Genomic DNA, 14402 nt, shown 5'->3' on the forward strand with positions numbered 1-14402 from the left:
AGCCTCTGACCTGCTCTTGTAGCCATGGTATTTATATGGCTACTCCAGTTCAGTTTCTGGTCAATGGTAACCCCCAGGATGTTGATAGTGAGGCATTCAGCAATCATAATGCTATTGAATGTCAAGGGAAGATGGTTAGATTCTCTCTTGTTGGAGATGGTCATTGCCTGGCACTTGTGTGGCGCGAATGTTACTAGCCACTTATCAGCCCAAGCCTGGATATGGTCCAGGTCTTGCTGCATTTCTACACTGACTATTTCAGTATCTGAGGAGTCGTGAATGGTGCTGAACATTTTGCAATCATCAGCGAACATCCCCACTTTTGACCTTATGATTGAAGGAAGTCATTGATGAAGCAGCTAAAGATGGTTGGGCCTAGGACACTACCCTGAGAAACCCCTGCAGTGATGTCCTGGAGCTGCGATGATTGACTTCCAACAACCACAATCATCTTCCTTTGTGCTAGGTATGACTCCAACCAGCGGAGAGCTTTCCCCCTGATTCCCATTGACTTCGGTTTTGCTAGGGCTCCTTGATGCCATACTCGGATCAAATGCTTCTTGATGTCAAGGGCAGTCACTCTGACCTCACTTCTTGAGTTCAGCTCTTTTGTTCATGTTTGAACCAAGGCTGCAATGAGGTCAGAAGCTGAGTGGCCCTGGAGGAACCCAAACTGAACATTAGTGAGCAGGTTATTGCTAAGCAAGTGCCGCTTGATAGCACTGTCAACGACGCCTTCCATCACTTTACTGGTGATTGAGAGTAGACTGATGGGGTGGTAATTGGCCGGGTTGGACATGTCCTGCTTTTTGTGTACAGGACATACCTGGGCAATTTTCCACATTGCTGGGTAGATGCCAGTGTTGTAGCTGTACTGGAATAGCTTGGCTGGGGGCGCAGCAAGTTCTGGAGCACAGGTCGTCAGTACTACGCGGAGTAAATCGAATTGGCTGAAGACTGGCATCTGTGATGCTGGGGAGTTCAGGAGGAGGCCAAGATGGATCATCAACTAAGCACTTCTGGCTGAAAATTGTTGCAAATGCTTCAGCATTATCTTTTGCACTGATGTGCTGGGCTCCCCCATCATTGAGGATGAGGATATTTGTGGAATCACCTCCTCTGGTTAGTTGTTTAATTGTCCAGCACCATTCATGACTGGATATGGCAGGACTGCAGAACTTAGATCTGATCCGATGGCTATGGGATTGCTTAGCTTTATCTATCGCATGCTCCTTACGCAGTTTGGCATGCAAGTAGTCCTGGGTTGTAGCTTCACCAGGTTGACACCTCATTTTGAGGTTTGCCTGTTGCTGCTCCAGGCATGCCCTCCTGCACGCTTCATTGAACCAGGGTTGGTCTCCTGGCTTGATGGTAATGGTAGAGTGTGGGATATGCCGGGCCATGAGGTTACAGTTCTGCTGCTGATGGCCCACAGCGCCTCATAGATGCCCAGTTTTGCATTGCTAGATCTGTTCGAAATCTGTCCCATTTAGCACGGTGGTAGTGCCACACAACACGATGGAGGATATCCTCAATGTGAAGGCGGGTTGTCGTTTCCAGAACGACTGTGTAATGGTCACTCCTACCAATCATGTCATGGACAGATGCATCTGCGGCATGCAGATTGCTGAGGCCAAGGTGAAGTATGTTTTCCCCTCTTGTTGGCTCCCTCACCACCTGCCGCAGACCCAGTCTAACAGCTCGGTCCTTTCGGACTCGGTCAGTAGTGGTGCTACCGAGCCACTCTTGGTGATGGACATTGAAGTCCCCCACCCAGAGTACATTCTGTGCCCTTGCCACCCTCAGTGCTTCCTCCATGGAGGAGTACTGATTCAACAGCTGAGGGAGGGCCGTAGGTGGTAATCAGCAGGAGGTTTCCTTGCCTATGATTGTCCTGATGCCATGAGACTTTGTGGGGTCTGGAGTTGACGTTGAGGACTCCCAGTGAAACTTCCTCAACTGTATACCACTGTGCCCCTACCTCTGCTGGATCTGTCCTGCCGATGGGACAGGACATACCCGGGGATGGTGATGGTAGTATCTGGGACAATGCAAGGTATGATTCCGTGAGTATGACTATGTCAGGCTGTTGCTTGACTAGTCTGTGGAACAGCTCTCCCAACTTTGGCACAAGCCCCCAGATGTTAGTAAGGAGGTCTTTGCAGGGTCGACAGGGTTTGGGTTTGCCGTTGTCGTTTCTGGTGCCTAGGTTGATGCCGGGTGGTCCGTCCGGTTTCATTCTTTATTGATTTTGTAGCAGTTAGGTACAACTGAGTGGCTTGCTAGGCCGTTTCAGGGGGCATTCATGAATCAACCACATTGCTGTGGGTCTGGAGTCACATGTCGACCAGACCAGGTAAGGACAGCAGATTTCCTTCCCTAAAGAACATTAGTGAACCAGATGTTTTTTTACAACAATCGACAATGGTTTCATGGCCATCATTAGACTAGCTTTTAATTCCAGATTTTTTAATTGAATTCAGATTCCACCGTCTGCTGTGGTGGGATTTGAACCCATGTCCCCAGAGCAATACCCTGGGTTTCTGGGTTACTAGTTCAGTGACAATACAATTAATGCCCAATTAAGAGCCTCATCCTGCTGCCACTGGTATTAGCCCAGCAGCGGGCGGGCCTGTCGCCGCACGGGGAGCACGGTAAGCAAGCCTGTATGGCTCTGGGGCAGGGGAGGTCTCTCATTAAAAGGCATTTAGTACCTTGAATGAGGGCCCTGGCATGAAGAAGGGGGGGCCTGCTGAAAGTTACCTCCACCCTTGCTGCTGTTTCCCCTCCTCCGTGACCCCCACCCCACGAAACTCCTCCTGCCATGACTTACCTGTGGCCTGGGTCCAGTGCCTCCAGTGAGTCCGGTACTGACAGCAGCCACTGCCTTCGCTATGGCACTGCTCAGTTAAAGAGCTGCCGGCCACTGATTGACCGACAGCTTTCAGCGAGTGGGATGTCTGTCACTGAAATCCTTAATCCTGGGGAAGGCCCACTGCTGTCCACTTAAGTGCCTAATTGGCAGGTAATTCGACCTCCAGCAAAACCACTGCTGAGAACTCCGCGTCACCCCTTGTGTGGGAGGCCTGCCAAATCAGCTGCCAATTAGGCACTTAACTGGACTGCAGCAGGCCTTCCACAGGATCGAGGACCCCAGTGACAGAAGTTCCACCCTCTGAGAGCTACAGGCCAATCAGAGGCAGGCAACAAGTAGGTCAGGACGGGAGGTGTCACGCAGGATGGGGTGGGGGGGTTGCAGGGAGGGCAGGTGAAGGGTGGTGGGCAGCAAAGGCAGGAAGGTAGCTCTCAGCAGGACATGCCCACCCCCCCCCCCTTCCCGATACCCCCCACAGTTCAGGCACTGTGCCTTTTAATGAGGGAACCCCCCCACCCACCCCCTGGAGCCTGCAAGCAACCTGCACGATTTTTCTTGCTGTGCTCCCCGTGTGGGGACAGGCCTGCCCACCGCTTGGCTAATTGCGGTGGCGGTGGGATGAGGCCCTTAACTGGGCATTAATTTGCCCAGTTCAGAGCTTCGATTTTTTTTTATTCGTTCCAGGGAAGTGGGCGTCGCTGGCTAGGCCAGCATTTATTGCCCATCCCTAATTGCCCTTGAGAAGGTGGTGGTGAGCTGCCTTCTCGAACTGCTGCAGTCCATGTGGGATAGGTACACCCATGTGGGGTGGAAAGAGAATTGGTGGTGGGGTGACAAGGCAGTTTACAGGCCTTCCTGCCCCGGACGTAATTTGGGTGGAGGCGGGATGTTTGAGGCAGGATGGTGGCGGGGCCCCCCCACCATCTACACGCTCTCCGTGTCTCCAAACCCGATATGGGGGAGAGCATAAAATTCCCCCCAGTGACTGAGAGTCAGAAACAGACACGATGTGCTGAATTTTATTTCTGGCAGCTTGCGAATAAAATGTCAGCCTGCAGGCACGGGCCCCGCTGCCATACCGCCGCGATCTTGTGCACGGTGGCTCATTTCCATACGCAGGGCGGTCTGCAAGCCCCCCCCCCCAATCACGTGGTGGGGCGGGCTCTGCGACACCAGCAGCATGTCAGCTGCCTCTGTGCAGGCGCTGGCGCCATTTCAGAAGGACTGCCAGACCTGCACAGAGAGTACAAAGTTCAACCCCGGCAGCCCCTCCCACTATACTATACATAAATGTGTGACCCATCTCCCCCACCCCACCAAATACACAGAAAATAAATGGTAGTCCCGTTTCTTTCCCCCCGCCCCATCAAAACCTGAATAGTTGACCTCTTCCCCCCCCCCCCCCCTCCCTCAACTGCACAAAGTGCAGAGGTCATCCCTTCCCTCCCTCACACACTAGAAATACAGAGTTGACCCCCTCCCTCCCCCCCCCCCCCCCCCCAACTACACTGAAAATCCTAAGTTGCCCCCTTCCCCAGCTCGGTGGTGCCAGCTTTTCCTAGATGGGAAAGTGAAGGCGTGTAACTGCTGGCCATTGCACACAGGATCGCGGACAGCAGGTAAGATCATGGGGAATGATATGTTAATTTATTCATGCCCTTTATTCAATATTTAAAGCTGGGTCCCATCGCCAAGCGGTGGGTGGGCCGTCACGGAGCCTTGCCACTGCCAGGGAAATTGAGCCTGAGTCAGAAACACACACAGTGGCTGGAAGGTGGTTGTGGCAGAGGCCCACCACAGAGCTCAACACCGGGAGGGCCCGGCCAGATCCTCCCAGCGGTGGCGAGGCTCCGTGGCAGCACCCCACCGCTGGGCGACGGGACCTGCATCTACATATTTAGATCAATAAAATGAATATATTAACACAAACTTACCTTTAATCTTCCAGGCCCATTGCGATCCTCAGTGTGGCAGCCGACCTACCCATGCCTTCAATTCCCCATCTGGGGAAAGCCAGCGCGACACTGGTGGGGAGGGGGGAGGAGTTAAAGTTTCCAGTACATGGGTTGGGGGGGAGGGGTGTAGGGTTGCGGTCAAATAAATGTAATGAATGTAGAGGATGGTTGGCAGGGGTGAACTTTAAATTTTGTGCAGTCTGTGGGGCGGGGGAGGTCATATTTGAAAGGTAAGTGATTTGGGGGGAAAGGGCAAATAGTTAATTAAATTGTTTTTGGGGGTGGGAAAGAGGCATAAGAAACTTATTTATTTAATTTGGGGGGATCTTTCTTTAAAGATTTAAATATGCCGGCAGGGCTGGCTGCCCTTTAAAAATGGCGGCAGCACCTGTGTGCAGGCAGCTGACGCCACTGCCGAGGATGGACAGCCCATCTCCTCCATGTGATTTGGGGACGGGCCACCCCGGCCCGCGGCGGCTCTTTGGCTTGCGGCCCGCGTGGGCTGGCCACCATTTTTTGAGTAGGGCTCTTAAAATCCAGCCTATATTGTTAGCCCCCCTGCCTCCCAGCCTGATCTCAATGGACCAGGAGGACTCAGCCCAGTAAGTTTATATTTGGTGGATCAAATTAAAGACCTACCCACCAGGATTCATTGATAATAGCATCATGTAAAAGTGCCTTGTGTCGCAGACATGGAAAGATATGCACAGTATGAATAAGAAACAGGCCAGTAATGTGATTCTGACTTTATTGCTGCTCCAAGATGCTGCATGAATCTTAATCAAAATAGCTGACTTTGCTCCATAATGCTTATTTAAATATTTTACTGGCACTCCTGACGCATAGCAAGCAATGCATTGGGAACATTTCAGAAAGGAGCTTGGTGGCTGCTGGAATGTTAACCATCATCAGCCAGTGAAGGGCTGCTAGATGCCCAAACATGGCTGCTATTGTTGGAGAGGCTGAGAACTTAAGTCTTGTTGCGGCTTGTCGTTCAAGCTGGAAAAAAAAAATCAGAATTAACATGAGGGAAAGTGCCACACGGATATAAAGTAAAGCCCCTGACAGAAAATGATCTCCCCTGAACTGTCTGTACCAAATTAGTAACTGGAACTTGCTCAAACACTGCACTCACATCCTGGGAAGTCCTTTAATTTAAAGAAAATGAGGCACCTTAACGTATTTGTACTCATTTTAAGAGCTTAATGAGCTTTGTGTGTGTTTTGTGTGCCGCCTTCCAATGTGTTTTGTGCTTGTTGGCCACATTGGGAGCAGGCTAGGCAAATCAAATGCATAGTACCCCTGAACGCAGTAATATGGGCACATGACACTACATTATCAAACGCAAAGAAACATGGTGTGTATTAGGGGTTGTTTTCAAAACAGATAAAACACTGATGAGGGACATGAACTCAAGCCATACTGGGCTGGATGTTGTTCTCCCCCAGGTGTCGGGTTCTGTAGCAGGGGTGGCCTGAAGATGGCTCCGGATGAGGCCCGCCATGGACCTCGATGCTGTGAGGGCGTGGCCCAATCCTCCCAGTGGCAGCGAGGCTCCGAGATGCACCCCCCCCACCACCGCTGGGTGACGGGACCACAATTTAAATATTCAAATTAATAAAATTAATAAATTTAAATATACTTATCTGAGATCTTGAGGGCCCGCTGTGATCTTTGGCACGGTGGCCAGCACTCCCACGCATTCAGATCCCCGTCCAGGGAAAGGAGGCGCCACACTAGTGGGGAGGAGGGAGGAGGTAGGTTTGTCAGTGTGGGGGGGTGGGGGGGAAACGGGATCATAAACATGTAACGGGTATAGGGGATGGTGGGAAGGGTTGAACTGTAAACTTTGTGCAGTTTGGGGGGTAATGATGTTAAAGGTAAGTGTTTTGAGGGGGTAGGGCAAATATTTAATGTAACTGTTATTAGGAGGTGGGCAAGGGGTGTTAGAAATTTATTTATTTAATTTTGGGGATCTGTCTTTTAAAATTTAAATTAGGTGGCAGGGCTGGTTTCCCTTTAAAAATAGCACCAGCGCCTGTGCAGAGCCAGCTGACACCATTGTTGGGGACAGACAGCCCACCCCCTCCACGTGATTTGGGGGGTGGGGTGCCGGCCTCCTCAGCTATTTAAATGATCCGTCGCGCTTAAGATCGCGGTGGCTCTTTAGCGTGCGACCTGCGCGGGTGGGCCGCCATTTTTATATCCAGCCCACTGTTTTTGAAGAGAGTGACAACAAATACGGGTGTAAATAGGTACACAAAAAAAGCATACAGTGAGCAAAGAACAGAGTCACAGTCAGGTATGCACAGAATGAGAGGACAGAAATAAATACACACAGAAAATGAGAGAGTAATTGTCTGAGGTTGCAGAAAGAGGATACACATGCAAGTGAAAGCAAAGCGATTGACAGAAAAAGTGTGAGAAACCTAAAATAAAATTCTTTGTGCACAAACTTGAGCCCCCAGTAGCTCAGTGAGTGAATGCATTGTATAATGTAGCACTGCAGAATAGATGAGAGAAGTTCAAGATTCAATCTCCAGTCTGAGCTGAATTAGTTGACCTCGGTCAAGTGGGATTAAGTGTGCTACAAATAACCCCCGCACTCCTATGATAGGGAAGTGAAAAATTAGCTATGCACAACAGACTTAAGTAGTACAAGTTTTGCCAAAAAGCATATCTGAATGATAAAAGGAGCACCATAGCTTCACTCCATTGACAATGATACTATGAAAGGTTGGTTATGTTTTTAAGCAGCTTTCATTTAACCTCAGTATGAAATACTCTCTTGCAGTAATAGGATTATAATATACACACCTGCATTGTACAATTATTTCTTCAAACATTTCCTTTTTTTAGTAATTATAGAAAGCCACCTCATTGAGTATCTGAAGTAACATTTACTAGAAAGATAGACTGAGGCAGACACTAACTGGCCTATTGGTCTCAACAATAAACGCTTATCTTAGAAAACATTTGTTGAACTGGGTGGTTTACTGACTGCGGTGTAAATCTTGGTTTGAATTTGAGTGAGACCCTTAGATATTGTTATCCTTCCCTTAAGAGAGGGTGTTGCTACAAAGGAAGACTTGTTATAACGAAATAGGGGTCTGTACGTTTCAGTTTAGTCTTGTGCTTCAAGCAAGTTAGTTATTTGTAATCCCATTCTGTTGATATTAGCAATACGGACGAAGAGCGAGAAATGAAAGTCCTTTTGCTTAAAGATCCTAAAGAAGGAGCGTTGGGGCCAGATCCATATGTTCAGGTAAGAGGCCTGAAAAGTATTAATATTGATATTTTATATCATTATATCCCAGTTGTGTTTGTGCATTATGCCAAGTAACTAAAACCCTGAAACTGCTGTTATAGGATTGTTTATTCAACGTAACACAGATTTTTGTTAATATTATCTTGCTGCAAAATATCTTCATTAGTCACTATGTATTTAATGTAATATTAAAATGGACATTTTTGGTGGAAGATCTTACTTCAATAAACTACAGCTCTAACCTATATTCAATTTTATATGAAAACAAATTAGAATTTGTGTGATGTAATCTAATTTGTACTGTTTTTGTTCTCAGGAATTTGCTTCACTTGGCCTTCAAGCAACTTTAATTCCTGTTTTATCATTTGAATTTATATCACTTCAGGACTTATCAAAGAAGGTAAAAAGGGCAATGAAAAACTGAATGTTTAAGAATTATTACTTATGTATCATCTGTCAGTTACTGAAATGATAATGTATGTCCACTAAGACACCCAAATTATAACAAATACTAAAGTTGGCGCACTGTGGCCTGCAGAATTTTGTGTTGGAGTTTGTAAATTTGAAAACAAACAAAGAATTATATTTTAATTGGCACTGCAAATACATGCAATATGTAAAAGAGCAGAAAACCAGGACAGTCCAGATGATTAAATAAACATAAACTTATTAGAGAAAACAGTGAGAAACTCAAATATTTCAGTCATATCTTTGCATCACTTTTCCCAAAAGGATAAAGTTACATAATTTTTATTTTTGATAGTAAATTTTATTATAAATATGAGACCAAATAGAAGCAGGAGTTAACCCTGAAGTAATTATAAAATTTTATAATGTTAACTATTGTACTCCATTTCAATTTATTATATCTGTAGTATTCCTGAAGTGAATTGCACCATAACTGATGGACTTTTGATGACTAATGGTTCTTTAGAGCTTACCGTTTTGGAGAACAATTCTATGTTTACTCATATATGTCCTTAAGATGATGCTGAAAGTTTGCTGAATCACATTTTGAGAATTAAAATAATAATCTGAATATAGTTCAAAACATTTTACATACATATAAGGACATAATTCAGATTTCAACTCGTTTTATCAATATTTAATTATCACAACAGCAGTTTTACAACAATAATTAAACAGTAGGTAGATTGGGGTTGCTAATATAATATAGATTAAGATTTGTGTAACTGCTGTTATAGAGAAAGCTATTACAGTACATCAATGATTTTTATCTTATATGGAAACATAGAAAGAACAAAGTGACTCCTGACATCGCAGTGGCCCGCTGACATCATCAGAGTGCTCCAAGCTACGAACATGAGCAAATGGTCTCATGCGCTCTGAGATGCTGCGTGTGCTCAGCCTACGGCTTGCCAGGACAAACTGGCGCATGTGCAGGAAAACGCTAACTGGCGCATGCACAGGAAAACTCTCTCCCACACGGGCACTCACTCCAGGCCGCTCGCTCCCCACTCCTTGCTTCCCACCCCTCCCCCACCCTCCAGCCATTCGCTCCCCACTTCCCCCCATCCCCCCCCCCCCCTTCCCACCACCCCGCTCTCCGGCTGCTTGCTCCCCACTTCCCCTGCCACCCCCGCTCTCTGGCTGCTCACTCCCCACTCCCCCCCCACACTGCGGCCGCTTGCTCCCTGCTTCCCTCCGGCCGCTCACTCCTCGCTTCCCCCCCCCCCTGCCCTCTGGCTGCTTGCTCCCCCCTCCCCCCGCCGCCCCCCCCGCCATCCCTCCAGATGCTATCCCTGGGGTGCGCCCCTTCCCTCCTCTCGGCCACTCACTGCAATTTTCAATCGCTGCTCAGCGCACTGCCCAAAGAAGCAAGGCAGGCCACGAGGGTGACAGGGCGATGAATTGAGCAGCGCCATCTTTAATCCTGGCAGCTGCCTGAATGTCACAGACAGTGACGGTCAGTGGAACAGGCTGCATTTGCACATGAGCTAGTACAGCGCTACCTAGTGGTTGCATTGTCAGCAAACACAGCCTAGAAAGAATTACGCGTAGGAGGAGGCTGTTTAGCCATCGTGTCTGTGCCAGCCGAAGATAACTGTCCAATCTTCCAGCTCTTGGTCCGTAGCCCTGTAATTTACAGCATCTCAAATAAATATCCAAGTGTTTTTTAAATGTGATGAGGGTTTCTATCACTACCACCCTTTCAGGTTGTGAGTACCAGACCTCCACCAGCCTTTGGGTAAACAAATTACTTGACTCCCCTCTAATCGTTCTACCGATTACTTTAAATTTAGGCTCCCTGGTTATTGACACCCCAGCCAACAGAAATAGGCTCTTCCTATTCACCCTATCTCGGCCCCTTGTAATTTTATACACTCAAATAAGTCTCTCCTCAGCCTCCTCCAATCCAAAGAAAACAACTTCAGCCTATCCAATCTTTCCTCATGGCTAAAATTCTCCAGTCCTGGCAACATCCTTGTAAATCTCCTCTGTACTCTCTCTAGTGCGATCACATCCTTCTTGTAATGCGATAACCAGAATTGGACGCAGTATTCTAGATGCAGTCCAACAAATGTTTATACAGTTCCAGCATAACCTTCCTGCTGTTATACTCTAGGCCTTCGCCAATAAAGGAAACTATCCTGTATGCCTGCTGCAAACTGTGCTCAACTATCCTGTGAGACAATGTGCAATAAATCTGAACACTTATATTTTGTAGTCTAGCCAGTTGAGTATTGTACAGAAGTATACTTGACTCCTGTGAGCATTGAGTTATATTTGCTTTTGGCAACATACAAATAAACTGTTCATCTCACTGCATTTCATTGTGCAAAAGAAATATATTTTTTGAGGACTATAACATTTTAAAATGTAACAAAGTGAAATTTTTTTTGTAGAATATACTAATCCCATTTGTATTTGTTTTCATTATTTTTGATAATGTTCAGTGCTGTGCATTTTACAGCAGTGTTGTACAGTACTTTAGCCTCTAGTCACATGTGGCTAATTGAGAATACAGATAGGGCAAATTCTATTTCTGATTAGTAAATATAAAATAAGTAATAAACACCATCTGAGCTCATTACTTATTTACATGATGTATGCTTGTTTAATTTCACCTTTTTGTTCATTTATCAGTAAAATAGCAAGACGAAAAGCAGAATGTTCTTTGATCATTGTGAGTGCTTTACGTCCTTGGTTACTGAATGGTTTTTTAGTTTAGTTTAGTTTAGAGATACAGCACTGAAACAGGCCCTTCGGCCCACCGAGTTTGTGCCGATCATCAACCACCCATTTATACTAATCCTACACTAATTCCATATTCCTACCACATCCCCACCTGTCCCTATATTTCCCTACCACCTACCTATACTAGGGGCAATTTATAATGGCCAATTAACCTACCAACCTGCAAGTCTTTGGCATGTGGGAGGAAACCGGAGCACTCGGAGGAAACCCACGCAGACACGGGGAGAACTTGCAAACTCCACACAGGCAGTACCCAGAATTGAACCCGGGTCGCTGGAGCTGTGAAGCTGCGGTGCTAACCACTGCGCCACTGTAATAGACGTTTATTAAGTAAATATACACATGACCGTATATTTACCTGTATTGTGCGAGTGTATGTAAGGTGTTTTCTACTTAAGTTAGTGGATGTGGTTAAAATGATGTCACCTGTTTTACAGAATCATTTAACTTCAGTATACAAAGAGAGATACTAACTTTATAAATTATAAGATACAAGCAAGATTCAATGTTGAAAATACTGATGAAGCAAGATAAAATTTGAGATTTTTATAACAATAGTAGTCTGAACAGCATGAATAATAATTGATACAAATAACGGTGAAATTCACAATAGAATTGTAATACCATCACATTATAATAGACATTTGACTTATATTTCCTATGTTCTGTACATACAAATTTATTATAGATCTGCTAATTTTTGCAATAGAAATATTTTCAACATACAGCCCGTGAAAATATTATTACTGTGAAAATAACAGGTTTTGTGGAATATGCTGTGAGACAAAGATTGATTTGTGAATAGAAATTTAGGGCATGAATAGGTAATCACTGCCATCAAAATGTTTATCGCAAGCAATTAATTCTACAGTAACATTTCAACAATTTGATCCTAATCTGCATGTAGCTTTCACACCCTGAAGCTTATGGTGGTCTGATATTTACCAGTCCCAGAGCAGTTGATGCTGTGAAGTTATGTTTGGGTGAGAAGGCTATTGGAGAAGGTAAGTGAGTTATTAAACTGTACTGATAGTTTCTAATATCTTTAATTTATTTGTGAGACACTACCTTTCACAAATCAAATGAAATATTACAAATATAAATCATATTCAAATTGCTTGTTCTTTCAGTGCAACTTACAGCAGAAAGCATATGCTTTCTTGGGTATGTTTTATCTTATTTTGTTAATTAATAATGTTGACTTCCCCTGAATACATTATTCAACATTCCACTCAATCAACCTACATGGAACATTAGAAAGCATCATAAAAGGCAGGCAAACTACACTCCTGAAATAGTTTTTGGTTTTAATCCCAAATGCTTCTGTGTTTCAATTCTAAGTTAACAAAATATACATTCTACAGTTTTACTCCCTACCTATCAGCATTATGGGAACATCTTCATCATATAGATTGCCGTGGTTCAATGAAAAGGCCTTCTCACCATCTTAGCAATGGCAACTAGGGATATGCAGTAAATGTCAGTCTTGCCAGCGATGCCCAAATCCTAAAAATAAATAGAATCCTAGACTCTTATAGCGCAGAAGGAGGCTATTCAGTCCATTGTGCCTATTTCAGCTCTTTGAAAGAGGTATCCAATTAGTCCCACACCCCTGCTGTTTCCCATTGGTCACTTTTTCCCTCAAGTATTCATAGAATCATAGAAAGTTTATGGCACAGAAAGAGGCCTTTTGGCCCATCATATCTGCCCCAGCCGGAAAAAAAAGAGCCACCCAGCCTAATCCCACTTTCCAGCCTTTGGTCCATAGCCCTGCAGGTTATGGCATTTCAGGTGCACATCCAGGCCCCTTTTAAATGAGAAGAGGTTTACTGCACTACCACCCTTTCAGGCAGTGAGTTCCAGACCCCCACCACCCACTGGGTGAAAACATTTTTCCTCATCTCCCCTCTAATCCTTACACCAAACACTTTAAATCTATGCCCCAAGTCACTGACCCCTCTGCTAAGTAAATAGACTCTTCCCATCCACTCTATCCAGGCGCCTCACAATTTTGTACATCTCAATCAGATCTCCCCTCAGCCTCCTCTGTTCCAAGGAGAACAACCCCAGTCTATCCAATCTTTCCTCATAGCTGCAATTTTCAGTCCTGGCAACATCCTCAAAAATCTCCTCTGTACCCTCTCTGGTGCAATTACATCCTTTCTGTAATGAGGTGATCAGAACTGTACACAGTATTCAAGTTGTGACCTAACAAATATTTTGTATAGTTCCAGCAGAACCTCCCTACTCTTACATTCTATGCCTCAGCTAATAAAGGAAAGGATTCCATATGCCTTCTTAACCATCTTATTGACCTGTCCTGTTACCTTCAGGGATCGGTGGACATACACTCCATATGAATATACAAATTAGCAACAGAAGCAGGCTATTTGGCCCCTCAAGCCTGCACCGGCATTCAATAAGTTCATGGCTGATCTCATTGTGTCTCGAATTCCACACTCCCATCTACCCCCAATAACCTTTGATTCCTTTGCCTAACAAAAATCCATCAACCCCCGCTTTTAAATTATTCAATGACCCCCATCTCCACTACCTTCTGAGGCACAGAGTTCCAAAATCACACAACCCTCTGAGAGAAAAAAAATTCTCCTCATCTCTGTCCTAATAGGGCGACCCCTAATTTTAAAACAGTGCCCCTTAGTTCTGGACTCACCCACAAGAGGAAACATCTTTTCCATATCCACCTTGTCAAGACTGTTCAAGATCGTATATACTTCAATCAAGTCTCCTCTCACTGTTCTAATCTCCAGTGAAAACAAGCCAAGTCTGTCCAACCTTTCCTCATAAGACAATCCGCTCATTCCAGGTATCAGTCTAGTAAACCAAAGTCCCTCACTTCCTCTACACCTCTCAGTATCCGCCCATTTACTGAGTATTCCTTTGCCTTGTTTGACCTCCCCAAATGCATCACCTCACACTTCTCTGGGTTAAATTCCATTTGCCACTTTTCTACCCGCCTGACCAGACCATTGATATCTTTCTGCAGTTTACAGCTATCCTCCTCACTATCAACCATGTGACCAATTTTTCTGTCATTTGCAAACTCTCAATTATTCCCCCTACA

General features: G+C 45.4%; 1 protein-coding gene across 3 annotated transcripts in view; it reads left to right on the plus strand.

Annotated features, from left to right (window-relative positions):
• uros (uroporphyrinogen III synthase) overlaps nucleotides 1-14402 on the plus strand; it is a 46058-nt gene that overhangs the window by 2680 nt on the left and 28976 nt on the right. For all 3 annotated transcript variants that reach the window (XM_068052751.1, XM_068052753.1, XM_068052752.1), the window contains exons 2-4: nucleotides 8011-8095; nucleotides 8415-8498; nucleotides 12225-12321. In XM_068052751.1, coding sequence (XP_067908852.1) covers nucleotides 8011-8095; nucleotides 8415-8498; nucleotides 12225-12321 — 266 coding nt within the window. The remainder of the gene's footprint in view (nucleotides 1-8010; nucleotides 8096-8414; nucleotides 8499-12224; nucleotides 12322-14402) is intronic.

Source organism: Heterodontus francisci, chromosome 20 (assembly GCF_036365525.1).
Source record: "Heterodontus francisci isolate sHetFra1 chromosome 20, sHetFra1.hap1, whole genome shotgun sequence".
NCBI lineage: Eukaryota > Metazoa > Chordata > Chondrichthyes > Heterodontiformes > Heterodontidae > Heterodontus > Heterodontus francisci.